At 33.1% G+C, this 16,749-nt stretch overlaps 1 protein-coding gene across 1 annotated transcript in view; it reads left to right on the top strand.

Moving 5' to 3' along the window:
• LOC132734710 (uncharacterized) overlaps positions 1-16,749 on the top strand; it is a 63,311-nt gene that overhangs the window by 39,414 nt on the left and 7,148 nt on the right. Inside the window, exons 19-30 of the mRNA XM_060721504.1 lie at positions 328-451; positions 917-1,039; positions 1,435-1,533; positions 2,457-2,546; positions 4,270-4,343; positions 5,865-5,968; positions 6,438-6,568; positions 6,841-6,989; positions 7,786-7,923; positions 11,839-13,762; positions 14,882-15,021; positions 15,875-15,943. Of these exons, the coding sequence (XP_060577487.1) occupies positions 328-451; positions 917-1,039; positions 1,435-1,533; positions 2,457-2,546; positions 4,270-4,343; positions 5,865-5,968; positions 6,438-6,568; positions 6,841-6,989; positions 7,786-7,923; positions 11,839-13,762; positions 14,882-15,021; positions 15,875-15,943 (3,165 nt within the window). The remainder of the gene's footprint in view (positions 1-327; positions 452-916; positions 1,040-1,434; positions 1,534-2,456; positions 2,547-4,269; positions 4,344-5,864; positions 5,969-6,437; positions 6,569-6,840; positions 6,990-7,785; positions 7,924-11,838; positions 13,763-14,881; positions 15,022-15,874; positions 15,944-16,749) is intronic.

Here is a 16,749-nt window from a genome sequence, read left to right as displayed (position 1 = left end):
AATAATTTTGGAAAAAGGGGGAAAATATTAACAAGTGTGAAAATAAAACTTAAGACAAACAATAAACTGAAGATTATTTTATCATTTTATGGACATAGATTGTTGAAAGCATTCATATCGTTTGATCAATGTGAACTTACATCTTATTTGCATATACAATTTTCTGTTAAGACTAAAAATTTGTGTTATTACAAGAGGTTATCAAAAATCTTATCCTCTTTCAGTAAACAAAGGCATTGTTTGTGGTAAAATAGGCTAGATCTAGTGAAGCTACTAGTGTGAATTTAGGTCATTGATATTGTTACCATATTGTTTTTGTTTTTTCAGGTTCCCGGAAGCACTGGAGCCATTACAAGATGGGTACCAGGTAGCTAGTAGTGTTACCTACCCACTGGTAACCTGGCCAGGAACCAAACAACTCATTAAAGAGACAGATCCAAATATTCTACAGGTTTGTACAATACTGTAAATTTACTGCAATCTATCTGGTTTTATAGTTGATCTTTTTGTCATTGAAGTATATTTTTATACAATGAAAACAATAAGAATCCCAGGGAAAGTCAACTTTTATCAAACAGTATTTTCAAGGGTGTCCAAGGCTAAGTGGTTAAGGTTGTTGGCTTCAAATCACTTGCCTCTCACAGCTGTAGGTTTGAGCCACAGAAGCCCCTTTGGATTCTTTCATATGAGAAAGCTGTCCAGCTAGATTACGGAATGTTGGTGGTTCTACTCAAATGCCTGTTTGTGCCTGAAATAATGCACAATAGGGCACCTGAGGTCTTCCTCCACCAGAAAAAATGGAACGTTGCCATGTGACCTATACTATGTTGGTGTGATGTAAAACCCAACCAAAAAACAATATTTTCATTAAAAATGACGGATATACATGTTCATGTTTTCTTATTTTTTTATACAGGATAGTTTAAAAAATCTGCTACAGTTATGTAAATTTCCACCAACACCGGATGCTGTGTGCAGGAATCATATGGACACTTCTGATAAACGTACAGTAATCTATCTCACAGACCCAGATTTCAAGGTAAAGATCATCTTTCAATCCATCAGTTACAGGGAAAAATTTCCTGATTGAATAGTGACCAGTGCAGACCATTATCAGATGTCACAGGGCTGCCGGCAGAGGTCTTGAGTGGATTGCACTGGTCACATGGGTATTACTAGTCCTCAAGTGCAGTTTTAAAGTTAGGAAAAGTAAAAAGATTCATAATCCACATAAAACTAACTGCATTTTAAGACACAATTAGTAATTTCTAGATTTCTGATTTTTTATTCAGGAAAATATGCAAACTCTGAATCAGGTGAACTGTGTAATTATCTTTATAATACACATATTGATTATTTTCAGGGCTAGATACAGATTATATGTCAGATGAACTGTGTAATTAACTTTACAATACACATATTGATTATTTTCAGGGCTACATACAGATTATATGTCAGATGCATTGTGTGGTCACATTCCATCAAGTTTGTTTCAGGTCGTACAAAAATAGCTTGAATAAACAAAGTGATAAGGTAGGAAGTTATCATATTCTTATCTGTATAATGAATTTAAGGCACACAACTTTCTGTCATATTACAATCACATTGACTTCTAGAAAGTTTGTGTGAAGTTTCAAGGGAAACTTTATTTTAAGGTTTTGGCCAATTCAGAAAAAAAGTTCAATTACTTGTATTTGCTGTTTGGATTTTTTTTTTTTAATTTCATTTGCTAATGTATTTTATTTTCTATATAGATTTCAGTCATGAAAATTAGTTAAAGTATTATAAACTATACATGGCTATTTTAATGTAATGGACTTGTGCAGTTTGGTCAGATGAAATTTAGTGACAAGCTTACAGCAAGATGTACTTATAGAACATTATACAGTGAGCTTGCCTAATGTGACATAGGCTTGTTTTATTAAATGCTTCTTCTTAAACATTGGATGGATCTTTATAGCTCTTACACAGCTTTTTGTGGTAATCCTGTTGGAATTTGAAGTAGTCTTTTTCAAAATAAGATATTTTTGCATAAGTAACATTTTGCTATATTTAGGAGGTTAAATATTATGTCACCTTAGTGCAATAACATGTTAACTTCTATTAAATTATATTAGAAGTTAACCTTTTATTGCACCAAGGTGACGAAAGTGAAGTTCTATTTTCAGTTCTTTTTGATTTATATGATTCTAGATTTTAATGAACATTTCTTTACAAAATTTAATATGTTGTGAAAATTTCTTCTATAAAGTATGAAAAGTTAAAATGATTTTCAGTGTAAAAAAAACATATAAATGTAAGAAGTCAGCCGTACAGAGTCTAAGACACGCAGGTTAGCCTGGCTGTGCACTGGTATCAGAGGTCTTTTATTATTGCCACTAGGGCACATCAATCTGTGAAAGATGTATATTCATATATATCAGTCACTATTTGAAAGTGTTTATGGTTATTTTCAGGATGTTTTAGACACCATATGTCCGACACCAGATTGTGCGTGTTTCATCATTAAAGTACACGTTGTCAGATCTGACAGTCTCTCTAAAGAGGTATGCCTAATTAAAACAGATTATACTTATATTGTTTTTTTCTAACTGGAGTGTGAAAGATGATATTAATATTTATAAATAGACCATATGGAGGCCGATTCTATTCAGAACTATGGTTGCTATGGCAACCAAATGGGAAAATCTGCTTTATGGAAAATCTTTTTGTCAGATTTTGACAATATTTTACTGAAATGATTAATGGGTGAGCATCTGCCAATATTGTTTCAAATTATTTTGATTTAATAAAAAGCATGGGTGGCAAGGTGTGAGGTCTTTTTGTGTCGCCTTGAAAAGGTGACATATAGGGGTTACTCTCGTCGGCGGTGTCGGCGGCGGTGTCGGCGTCGTTGTCGGCGTCCCCTAAAGCTTGTCCGGAGCATAACTCAGTCACTATAAGTCTGATTGACTTCAAACTTGGTATGCATGCTTCTTACAATAACCCGAAGTGCAGTGCACAAGAACCGGTACTCTGCAGTTCTTATTTTTTGAGTTATTGCCCTTTGTTAATTTTCATACATTAATTTTGTCCGGGCCATTTCTCTTCAACTAAAAAAGCTATGGACTTGAAACTTCATAGGATGATAGATCTCATTAAGAAGAAATGCAGTGCACAAGAACCAGTACTCTGCACTTCCTAATTTTTGAGTTATTGCCCTTTGTTAATTTTCATACTTTATTTTTGTCCGGGCCATTTCTCCTAATGTATAAAAGCCATGGACTTGAAACTTCATAGGATGATAGGTCTCATTAAGAAGAAGTGCAGTGCACAAGAACTGGTACTCTGCATTTCTTATTTTTTGAGTTATTGCCCTTTGTTTATTTTCATACTTAAATTTTGTCCGGGCCATTTCTCCTTAAGTATAAAAGCTATGGACTTGAACTTTCATAGGATGATACATCTCATTATTAAGAAGTGCAGTGCACAAGAATCGGTACTCTGCATTTCTTAATTTTTGAGTTATGGCCCTTGTTAAATTTCATACTTTATTTTTGTCCTGGTCATTTCTCCTCAAGTATGAAAGCTATTGACTTGAAACATCATAGAATGATATATGTTATTGATAAGAACTGCAGTGTACAGAAACTGCTGCTCTGCACTTATTTTTTTAGTTATTGCCCTTTGTTATTTTTCATATTTCATTTTTGTCCTGGCCATTTCCCCTAAACTACATTGTTCACAAGGCGACACATCCGACTCGCGGAGTTCTAGTTTTCCCATAGATGTATATGATTATAGGGAAAACTTTGAATATGATTGAATAAAAAGCATGGATGCTAGGGTGTGTCTCTGTGGTCTGTTTTTGTCAGATAGGGAAATCATGGAAAATTTCTTCTGAAAAAACTTGTTTGTATGAAACGATATTAACTGAAACGATACTTGAGTAACCATCTACTTAGATTGTTAAAATAATTTCAGTTAGTTATATAGCATGACAGTTACGGGGTGCCCGGTCCACTTTTCTGTATTGTCTAAAGTATTAAAGAAATTGATAAAGATCATCTTATTTAAATCTGTGTTAAAATGTTTAGAATATTGACCCACAATATGGCTACTACTATAGCAAGGGAAGCAAGTATTGTAAAAATTGGGAACTATCTTTACAGAGTCATCATGGCCCTTGTTGTTTAGAATTTTGTGTACGCTTTATAGAAAATTCATAAAGAAGATTGGGAAATTTAATTTACATACATGTCTGATAATAAACAACATATATTTTTCCAGTATCTCTCTGAGAAGTATTCTGATATGAAAGATGGCAAAAGCAAGAAACCTGTGGAAAAGCAGAAGACAACAAAGTAAGAATCTCATACTCTGCCCCATTATTTCTATTAGGGGTGCTGTTAATTTGCTCATAGTCGCAGCTGAGAAGTTTGTTAGCAAATTCTATAAAGAAAACAAAAATATCCCTGAAGTCTGTTTTATCACTCTCTTTTTTCGAAAAAAAAATGCATTGTGGATTACCACCTATAACCATGTGAAAGGTGAAATGAGCCGCGTCACGACAAAACCAACATAGTGTGTTTGCGACCAGCCTGAGCATCCGATAAGTCTTATCAGGATCCATGCTGTTCAATATCAGTTTCTCTGCTTGTAATAGAGTTGGTAAACGAACAGCATGGATCCTGATCAGACTGCACGAATGCGCAGGCTGGTCTGGATCCATGCTGGTTGTAAACGCACTATGTTGGTTTTCTCATGACGTGGCTCAATTAGTTTTGTGGTATAAAATGTATTGTATAAAACACACAAGTCAAGTACAAACTATTAATAGAAGTAAAAAGAACTCCTTGCTTCAAAATAAAGGGGGGAAAAGTAAGTTAAAAGTGTTAATATGGTGAAGTTACAATACTGCATTATTGATTCGTAGAAAACCGGAAAATTACTTTGTTTACTGGAAGTCTCATTATCACATTGAATTGTTACTTTGTTTTATAGTCACTTGAAAACAAGTCACGTTTTGTGGTTATGTGAGTTTCTTGACTTTTTTTGTGACAAACAATGTTGATAATAAAAAAAAGACACACACAGAAAAAAATGATTGTGTCTTTCCCTTTTTCTTCTTGCCTTTGAAAAGCAAAGAATCTGTTATTTTAAGTGTCTTGGAGATCTTTTTGTTGTGCTCTTTTGTTGAGATTTTTTTCAAATATGAAGGAATTAAATGCAGTTGAGATGGAAGATTTGTAAGTTTACATTGATCATAACTTTCCTTAAATTTTATATCAGACTAGTTCTGCTTTGAGTATGGAATTGTCCATTGTTAATGTGAGGAATTTTTATATAAAATTGTTGAAATTAAACAACAGTAATCAGAATGGATTTTGGTCAGACTTGACAGTTGAAGGGACTCTATTGAGGTTTTTTTGGACCGAAAATATTGTGCAGAGATTTGTGTACAAATTGATAACTTGTATGCAAATTTTCAGGTCATTCCATCACCTCATTTTCCCATAATAATCATTTTTAGCTAGACTTTTTCTCGAAAAGAAAAATAGAGGTATTCTTACAGTCATGTTCGTGTCCAGTCAGTAACTTTGTCATGCATTGAAAGATTTTAAGATAATTTGACACAAATGTCTACCACATCAAGACGACATGTCACGTCCAAAACACATGGTCCTAACTCCAATTGTGATGGGCAAGGGTCAGAAAATAACCAGTATATAATGTAATTTTATTCCTGGCAATATGTGTATGATTTTTAAAGTCATGTGTAAAAGTAAAGACATCAACCCGTCTTCTGCGAGAAGAACACTGTCCAAAAAATGAGGTATATAAATGTAGAGTATGTATAAATTTCAATGTCAATATTGTTTCAGTGAAACTAAGATTGCTAAAAAACAGGATAAGAAAGATAAAAGGAAGCAGAAGAGAAAAGAGTATATAGATCAAGAATATCTTACAAATAAACAGAAAAATGAAGGTAAGACAAGCTTGGACGAGTTTTTGTAGCATTCACAGTCTTAAAAATAACTTGATTGTAATTTATATTTTCTTTTGTTTTGTGTAGTTAAAAGAAAAGTTTACATGTATTAGAGTATCTGGGAATGTCAGCCTAAAATATTAACCAAAAAACTACTTTATGAATTAGATAAGATACCTTTGTATGACAGTATTAGAACACTGTTTAAAGTCAGTAAATTGTCACCTTGGTGCAATAACTACTTAACTCCTATTAAATTTATTAGGACTTAACCAGTAACTGCACTATAGTTACAATATAGACTGACCTGTTTTTACACGCAGGCAAAAGAATAGAGCTTTTTCTTATGTTAATACCATGTTACATAGGTTTGTCAAAACAATATCTAGGAGCATGCACTGTTGTTACCGACATAGATTTGTGTTAAAATGAGTGTCAGTGTGGATGAGGTTTACCTGTATATTTACAGAATCAGATGAAGTAATTACAGATGGAGCTAGTGCTATGGCATTTATAGCTGACATAGAAAATGAGGTACAGGCACTCCCTGATGTTAAAGACACCACTGTGCTTAAAAAAGATTCTTTAGATGTGCAGAAAGTAAGTATTTGTCTGTCTTATCTATGTAATGTTAAGTGACATTCAGTTTTTCTAAAGGTTCAATATGTTATTTTTTGATAAATGGTTTCATATAATTGTAAAATCAAAAGAATTAAGGTGGAAAATGAAAAGAGCTGTCTATGAAATACATAAAGAATAAGAAAGCCCAACGATAACTCTTAATCTACCATTCTGCTCTCTCTCATGTTTTCATTCTTGATAAGTATTTTTTTACTGTATCTGGAGAATGTAGAATTTATTATTTTTTCCAGCCTGGAAAAAGCCGGAAAAATAAGAAGAAAAGTAAGGACAAGACTAAACAGATTCTAAATGTGGAGGTGAACTTCTCTGATAGAAGGGAGGAAACTCTTCTAAATGAAAATTCCGTTCTCAGTGACGAGGAAAAGGAGAATAAAAACAAGTAAGAATTTAGTGGACCTTCTGTCAGGCATAAGAATGGAGAATTACTCATTATAAAAATCTCTCATGTAAAAATTTAAGGCACTTATTAGCTCATAAAGGCATATAGTGTTCACTCTCAGTTGGAAGTCTGTCATTAATACTTCCGCATTTTACACTGAGCAACATCTGCTGAATGGGGTTAATATCATTCAATTTGCAGGTGAAGGTTCATTTAGTGATTTGCTGTCATTTAAACTTAAGAGGAAAGTCTGTTTAGTGATCTAAAATTTGAGTCTTAAATGTATGTTTGATCTAGGACTGTGGTTGCTTTGACAAAAAAAGCAAGCGAAAGAAGAAACTTTAAAAGTAACATTTTACTAAATACTATCATTGTCAGATTTTGAAAGTATTTCAAAAAAGTTGTAATAAGGTGTCCATCTACCAGGCTCGTTTAGAGTCTTTTAAAACATGGCCACAAGGGAGAAATGGTCTTTGTACCTTCTTTGAAAGTCTTCTTGTAATAAAAAACAACTTTCCTTTGAAATTTAATTTTATTTCTCAGAAATGATCATCCTTGGGGAACTATCTACCAATATTTTTTAAATGATTTTGATAAGCTAAAAACACAGCTGCTAGAGGGTATTGTCTATGTTTTCTTTTGAAACCTGATTAAATGAAATATCACATGTCAATATTCCTGTTGTAAACTGAAATTTTATTATCAAATTAAGTTGAAGAAAAAGGTTTTGTATATCTTAGTCTTTGTTTAATAAAGAGAGAATACAGGTCACAGGAGAAAATTTCTTTACTTTCAGACCTGAGGCAGCCCTGAACCCATTTTCTGTTCCCACTGAGCTGAAAACACAAATAAAGGACTTTGAGAAGACATACACCGGACCACCGAAAACAGCATTGTTGTCTAAACCAGATGAAGTTACAGAAAATCTATTTTTGTGAGTATTCTGATCAACTTTATGGTCGGAAAAAGGAAAATTATTGTTAATGGCAACCATGCAATCTAACAACTTTCTGGGCTGTTAGATGCTTGGTATTAGCATTTTTAGCTCGACTATTCGAAGAATATGAGAGCTATTGTAGTCGCGTCGGCGTCAGCGTCCTCGTCGGCGTCTGCGTTGGTTAAAGTTTTTTGTAAAGTCAAATATCTCAATTATTGCTTGAGATATTCAATTGAAACTTACAATACTTTTTAGCTCAACTATTCGAAGAATATGAGAGCTATTGTAGTCGCCCCGGCGTCGGCGTCTGCGTTGGTTAAAGTTTTTTGTAAAGTCAAATATCTCAATTATTACTTGAGATATTCAATTGAAACTTACAATACTTATTTATAGTAACAAGGTACATCAGATTGACAAGTTGGATAACTCTGCCTACAATATTGACAGAATTATGCCCCTTTTTAACTTAGAAATTTTGGTTAAAGTTTTTTGTAAAGTCAAATATCTCAATTATTGCTTGAGATATTCAATTGAAACTTACAATACTTATTTATAGTAACAAGGTACATCAGATTGACAAGTTGGATAACTCTGTCTACAATATTGACAGAATTATGCCCCTTTTTAACTTAGAAATTTTGGTTAAAGTTTTTTGTAAAGTCAAATATCTCAATTATTGCTTGAGATATTCAATTGAAACTTACAATACTTATTTATAGTAACAAGGTACATCAGATTGACAAGTTGGATAACTCTGTCTACAATATTGACAGAATTATGCCCCTTTTTAACTTAGAAATTTTGGTTAAAGTTTTTTGTAAAGTCAAATATCTCAATTATTGCTTGAGATATTCAATTGAAACTTACAATACTTATTTATAGTAACAAGGTGCATCAGATTGCAAAATTGCATAACTCTGCCTGCAATATTTGCAGAATTATTTGCCCCTTTGAAACTTAGAAATTTTGGTTAAAGGTCTTCAAAGATATTTACTTGAACCTTTAAACATGCACTTAGGGTCATAATCGGAGGGTCATAATTGTATGTCACTGACCAAGTTCCATAACTCTATCTTGCATTAAGGCTGATTCATATCCCCTTTCTACTTAGTCTCTTGGTTAATGTTTACATGCAAGTTTTACATATCTCAATAACTATTAAAGATATTTATTCAAAACTTCACATATGCATTTAGGGTCATAATTGTAGGTCACTGACAAAGATCCATAATTCTATCTTGCATTTAGGCTGATTTTTCTCCCCTTTTTCAACTTAGAAATTCATGGTAAAGTTTTGCTTGTAAGCTGTTATCTCAATAACTACTGAAGGGTTTGTGCCTTTTTTGGGACAATTTTATGCATTCATAATAATAAAGCAGTGATTTACTTGATAAAACATCTTAAAAACAAGCGTTTGTACCTTTTCTGTCAAATTTATGTATTCATAGGTAATTAGTATTATTATACTCAATAAAACACTCTTGTGACATTACCTAAATAGTCAAGCAAATACTGTATAATTAGACTCTCTCTAAGGCCTATAACATGAATTTATAAAAAAAAAATTAGCCCTTTTGTGAACTTAAAAAATTTAACATTATCAAGGCTCTTTTACTATCAAGCACTTAGAATAGTCGAGCGTGCTGTCCTACTGACAGCTCTTGTTTATAGTAGCAATGTACATCAGATTGACAAGTTGGATAACCCTGCCTACAATATTTGCAGAATAATGCCCCTTTTTAACTTAGAAATTTTGGTTGAAGTTTTTTGTAAATTGAAATATCTAAATTATTGCTTGAGATATTCAATTGAAACTTACAATACTTATTTATAGTAACAATGTACATCAGATTGACAAGTTGGATAAGTCTGCCTATAATATTTACAAAATTATGCCCCTTTATAACTTAGAAATTTTGGTAAAAGTTTTTTTGTAAAGTCAAATATCTCAATTTTGCTTGAGATATTCAATTGAAATTTACAATACTTTTTTAAAGTAACAATGTACATCAGTTTGCAAAATTGCATAACTCTGCCTGCAATATTTGCAAAATTATTTGCCCCTTCTTAACTTAGAAATTTTGGTTAAAGGTTAAAGGTCTTCAAAGATATATACTTGAAACTTTACACATGTACTTAGGGTCATAATTGGAGAGTCATAATTGTATGTCACTGACCAAGTTCCATAACTTTACTCGCATTTAGGCTGATTCATCTCCCCTTTTCTACTTAGTCTTTAGGTTAATGTTTACATGCAAGTTTTACATACCTCAATAAGTATTTAAGATATTTATTTAAAACTTCACATATGCATTTAGAATTTAATTGTAGGTCACTGACCAAGATCCATAATTCTATCTTGCATTTAGGCTGATTTTCTCCCCTTTTTCAACTTAGAAATTCATGGTAAAGTTTTGCTTGTAAGCTGTTATCTCCATAACTACTGAAGAGTTCGTGTCTTTTTGGGACATTTTTATGCATTCATAATAATAAAGCAGTGATTTACTTGATAAAACATCTTAATAACAAGCCTATGTACCTTTTCGGTCAATTTTATGTATTCATAGGTAACTAGCATTATTTTACTCAATAAAACATCCTTGTGACAAATTTTTGAATAGTCGAGCCAATACTGTCCTCCGACAGTTCTTGTTATGATGAAATATTTCAAACTTCTATACAGTGTGACAGTGACAACCATTTTAAATTTTAAGCACGACGGGGTCCATTTTACTCTTAATAATATAATTTTGAATGAGTGTAGGTTTAATACTGGTAAGCATAATGGTTTTGTTGAACAAGTTCAATAAATAATGTAATGAACCTTCATAAATATAACATTTCTATTCATCATGTATCAAATTTAAGAAAGTTTGTCCATTTGCTATTTAAATATATTTTGCCATTCACTGAGAGATTGTTCTTTTGATCTCTGAACTTGCAGAAGATTACTAATTTATTTTAGTTTACTTTAGTTTTACGCTATAAGCATATTGAAACACTCTTGAATCCGCTCCTGGAACCAACCAGTACTAAGCAATGAGTGTAAAGTTTCTTGCTCACAGAAACAACTGCTTGCTGCTGAAGGGGTTTGAACTCACAGGGCCAGCATTACTGTTGTTGGACATGTTAACCATTCGGCCACAGTACCTCTCGATTTGGCATGATATTTGAAGATTGCACAAAGTTGTTGATAAATAATATCATGCTACTGATGGTGGCAAGTAGAATGTGTTAAATACATTGCATACATTTAAATATGCTTCATCAGCAGTTTATTGTCTAACTAATCTAATTATTTCTATGTATTTTATCCATTTGTCTGAAGAAAGAGTGATGTAGGGTTAGATTCAGACTCCAATTTTGGAGGTTGTAGGTACAAATCAGGCTAATGGTGAGATTTTCTTTCCATTTCCACTAGTATGATTACTGGTGAGGAGTGACAAGAAGCTGTCAAATGGTGTGACTTAAAGAGCATGTGTCAGTTTTGAATAGGGGGTTTTAGCTTGAAATTAACGGGAAAACAAAAAGTTGTGTGTAAAAAGACATGACTGTTTGCCTGTGACACATTTAATCTATTAAATGCTAGCTGCAGATACAAAAAATATCATGTTTCATTAGTAAAAGGTCAGCTGAGATATTTGCAGTATAACCAATCCCAGAGGTGTTCAGTCTGTCCAAATCCAGAGAGGAGAAGTCTAACAAACCTTTACACAATTGGCTGCTCAGAGTTTTAACATTTTGATAATGAAATCCGTTAAACTGTAAATGGACATATCCATATTCAAGAGAGGACATGTTCAATATACTGCAGGATTAGCTTTTTACAGCTTTCCAGATGTAAGAAATATTGATTAATATTAATTAGTGGAAATAATTTTTTTGTATTTTATACTTTTTATTTGTTTTCAGGTATTTTGTTGAAATTCTGAAAGCTAACGGACCTCTAGCTATAGACGATACTAGAATTCAGCAGGAATTAGAGGTGTTTCCTCCAGAAGCTTTAGAAAAGATTAAAGCAGTGGGCGGAGTTGCAGACTTTTTAAGGCAGTCACTCAAATTTGCTGTCATTGACGATGTTATTTCACTAATGTCTGACGCTGTACGCGCACGTGAAATAGCTTTAATTCGCAGACAAGAGCGTCAAAGCACGAATACTGAGCCAGCTGTGCCTAATGCCTGGAAAACAGTCGGAAAAAGTGTAAATAATGTTGATGCATTGAGTGAAAGTGTAAAAACTAACGCTAACTTACCAGGATCTATTTCTACTTCTTCAAGTTTAAATTTTTCTGGAGTTAATTCAAGTGTTAGTTTAACAACATTATCTAGTTACCCAAATGCAAACAATTCAAATAGTGCTGTTCCATTTATGGATTTACCAACTACGACATCTTCTCAAAGTGACCGTCCAATGCACTGGTCAGAAGGCGTCAGCAGTTTCGATATTAAAACGGTTATTAAACCTCCGGTGCCTGTATCAGTACCGGCTCCCAAACCAGTTCCTGTTCCTGTTATTGACACTTTAGACTCAATTGATGATTTACCTATTGTAGATAATAGTTCACATAAGTTGACAAAAGATCTAGACGATATTGATGATTTAGACAAAATTTCCGAAAGTGGAAGTGAACTCCGCGATAGCCAGGAAAGTGGTGGCTATAAGAACGGTTTAAAACTTGACCCTAGACTTGCTTCTTTAGAAATCAGTAAAGTTGATTCAAACAGTAGGTGTAGTTCTAAGTCGGATATCAGTGATCCGAGTTACGGAAGTGCATTTGGAAGTATCGGTCAACATCAGAAAGTGTCAAATTTGTGGGACAAGATGGACAGTGATTTTGATTCATCTTGGGGTAAAACTAGTAAGGAAGATTATCAGATTGGTGAGAAGAACAATGTAGAAAGTGTTGCTAATGAAGCAAAGAGACTTGGAGAAGAGTTTGTCCGGAAATCTGACGAGACTTTTGTGGTGGAATTAGCTGAATCAGTTGTTAATAAATTGTATGAAGGAAAAACAGTCACTGAAAGTGAACGCGCTTCAACCCTCCGCAAAGTGTCTGCTGACATATGGAAAGATTTTGAAAGAAGTGCAAATGCAGCAAAGAAAGGAGGGTCAAGTTTGTGGGCAAATACACCAGCCGGAGTGGATTATAGTAAGAACATGGGAAAGTTTACAACAGATTTTATGAAGAGACATTATAATTCTGAAAGGAATATTGTTTCCCCAACCTCAGATTTGAGTGCTTTGCAAACTCAAAAACCTCTAATGACTACAGATAGTTTTAGTTCTTTTACAAATAATTCTGGTTTTAATTCCACATATCCTTGGCCAGATGGGAAATCCACTGTGGACCCTCAGGGGCCGTCATCAATTTCATCAAATTCAGGATATACTCTTTTTTCTGGCCCCACTTGGGGCTTTGATTCTTTTAATAGCAATTCAAATACTAGTGTTTCACCAGTGATAGCCCCTCCTCCAAAATCTGTATTGCCCCCTCCCCATCAAGGACATTTTGTTCGACCTCCATTAGCTGTTTCAAGTTATTATCAAAATCCAAATATTCAGGTGCCTTTTCGACCACCGCCTCGTTTACCAATGCCTCCACCGATGGGAATGCCATTCCCACCTCAAATCAGATTTGAAAAGAAAGACAAAGACATTCAAGCCACTGTACAAGTTAGTTCAGTAGAAACAATGACAGAAGAGTATGAACCTTATAAAATGGAATATTTTCAAATGAAGGAAAGCCGTGATGATGCTATAAGGGTAATGGCAGAGAGTAAAGCCCTTTATGAGAAACTTATTCATGAGCATAAAGCAAAAGAGCAACAAATTATGGTAAGTTTTTTGCTTTATCTTTAAAGGAAATTATAATAATTATGGCAAATATGGAAATATAGACTTCCATAGATAATCTTTAAGAATAAATCATAAAAAATTTGCAATTTTGTGACCTGTGTACCATTTGTAAAAAATGAAACTATAGAATTCAACTATAGATTGCTTTCCAATTGCTTTTGCAATTTATTTGCACCAGCATTTAACCATAGATTGTGGAGATTTGTGTTCTGAAATTGTGTCCTTCGACCATTTATAATTTCCTCCAAAACAATCTGGTTGTTTAGGGCTTTATACTTAAAGATCAATTAAGCTGATTCTAACATGTGAAAGCCTATCAGTTAAAGTTGTATCTAAATAAGAGGGAACTTGGAAATTAAAAATAATGATAAGTAAATGAATAAAATATGCAGGATAAATGGAATTGCATTTTGTACAAAAATTGATTTTCTTAAAAAAAATTTAAAATAATGATTTAATGTTATTGGGTAATACAAGTCTATTATGCCAACTTACAAGCTTTAAGGAAGTTTTAGCATATACCAAAGTGTCCTTTTTGTTCCAACCAACTCCTGGAGTTTTACTTGCTACATATAATGTCAGGTCAACACTGTTTTCCAGTTTTACTGGTACCTAGGGCTGCCCCTTCATGCATGATTTCATAAACAAGTGAATACCTGAAAAGAACCTCCATTCTTACAAAAGCTTGTCCATCTCCATTTACTTCCTCACATGAAAGAATTCGAAGTTCCTATCGAAGTTCAATCCCTTTCTTATGATGGACAATTCAAAAGTTTCTGTTGAAATTCTTTTGGGCCATAAAGAAACTTATCTCACCAGTAAGAGCTATATCCTTACAAAGATTATGTTAACCATATTTGGTTTATACAGAAATTAATTTAGTTTTGATTGTGTAGGAAGCTATAAGCTTATAGGTTTGTTCCTAGACCAATCAGTACTTAGTAATGAGTGTAAATTTTCTTGCTCAAGGAATCAAGGACTTGCTCCTGACACGGTTTGAACCCATGCGGCTTGCGATCTTTAGATTACAAGGCCGTTGGGTTAACCACTCAGCCATGCTGCCACTTGATTAACCATATTTATGTTCTCTATAACCAGGTTTTAGAAGCTGATATTAACAACAAAGTGGGAATGTTTGAACTAGAGAAAAAATCGTGGAAAAATGAACGAGAAGCTTTTAAAGATGAAATAAAACGGCTCCAGGACCAAGTATTTGCCAAAGAGAGTCAAGATAAAGAGTAAGTTATTATCAGTATTGATACAAGAAAGTTAGGAATCTTTGCCATCTGAAAAGGGTTGGGTGGTTCCTGACATAGAAGCTGGTTAAGTCAATTAAAGCAGGGTATAGAGAATGGTCCCACTGAATTCCACATGGAATAAAGGATTTGATTCTTACTTTATTAAAACATTTTGGCAAAATTTATAATCCAAAACTATTGTTCAAAATATTATTAGTATCTCTAGAATTTGAAGATTTCTTTAATTAAAAAGCTACAACAAAACAACTTTGCAAACAAATCATAATATTGCATGGATAAACATTGTGTCAGAGTTGTCATCACACTTAGGTTAAGTTTTTGTGTGCAAGTTGGTACATGTATCTCCAAAATTATTGAAGGGAATGGGTTGAAACTTCACACATCTGTTCTATGTGATTATCTTACATGTGGAACTCGGGTACCAATACTCTTGTACGAGAGTTATGCCCCTTTTCCTACTTCAGGCACTTAGAATTGTCACGTGAGCTGTCTTACCGACAGCTCTTGTCTATTAAATAATACATGTGTACATTAAAAAAAAAAAAAAAAAAAATTACACATTTAGTTGAAAATACTCTTAAACTTGGAATTGGTAAAGAATGAGTGCATATTTTGAATATATATTTTCCATTAGTTTGAACACATTTAAGTTTATATAAGGTTTTTTTGTATCAAAGATTGTGATAAATTTGGTATATACATGTTTGTATTAAAATTTGGAAGAAGGGTGATATAAACCCTTGTTATGAAGGACAATTTAAAGTTCAAGTTGAAATTCACTTGGGCCTCAAAGAAATCAAAGCTGTGTATTTATGTATTGTGTATGTTACAGACTGAAGGAGAAAATGATAGGGCAAGAAAGAAGAGTTAATGAATTGGCAATTTTAGCTAAAGATCAAAGGTAAGGCATTCTTAGAAGAAAAAAAAAATGTTGCTGACCTCTTAAAGGAACTCCACTGAGGTAAAAAATTCTGAAAAACATAAATAATTGAAATTTCAAATTAGCACTTGAAATGGAAAAAAATTGCTAAGGATATTAAAATTTGCTAAGGATGATAAATGAATTTTTTCGGAATAAAATTGTATATAAATTTTGTGTTATTCATAGCCCCTTTAAGGGAAAAGCGTTCATTTTTGGTCATTTTGTACAATAGAACACTCTGGAAGAACAGGAGTGAGGGAATAAACTGAAAATTTGCACACAAGTTATTGGTCAAGACCTCCATCAAATGATACACTAATATCTGGAAAAATATTTCCAGTCCCGTCATGTCAAAAAACCTAAGTGGAGTCCCTTTAACTTACTGAATTTATGTAATGGATTTGCCTTGCTTTGAATATGGAGCAGTCTATTCAAAATTAAAGGAATTTCAATATCAAAATTTGAGCTACTAACAGTCAAAAGCTGGTCTGACTGAACAGATTGACCTGGTTCTATACTTTATCGCAATGACAATTTACAATTTCGTTTGTAGCTATTTAATTTGATTCTTGTTTTCAGACTGCTTCTCTGTGTTGTTGAAAATATTGGTATACTACTTGATCTTTGTATGCTGTTTCTAAATATAAGTCTACTATTTGAGTTTAAGTTAATAATTCACATTTAACAGTTTTGCATGGCATGAATAGCGTATGGAGATCAGTCAATATAACTTAAATCTCATTTCAACTTCTCCTCATCCTCCTAAATATATAAATAAAATAAAA

The sequence above is a fragment of the Ruditapes philippinarum genome, unplaced genomic scaffold (genome assembly GCF_026571515.1).
Source record: "Ruditapes philippinarum isolate M1 unplaced genomic scaffold, ASM2657151v2 ctg1335_1_1_1_1, whole genome shotgun sequence".
Taxonomy (NCBI): Eukaryota; Metazoa; Mollusca; class Bivalvia; order Venerida; family Veneridae; genus Ruditapes; species Ruditapes philippinarum.
The sequence above is the reverse complement of the archived record's forward strand: the minus strand, read 5'-3'. Positions and strand labels throughout refer to the sequence as shown.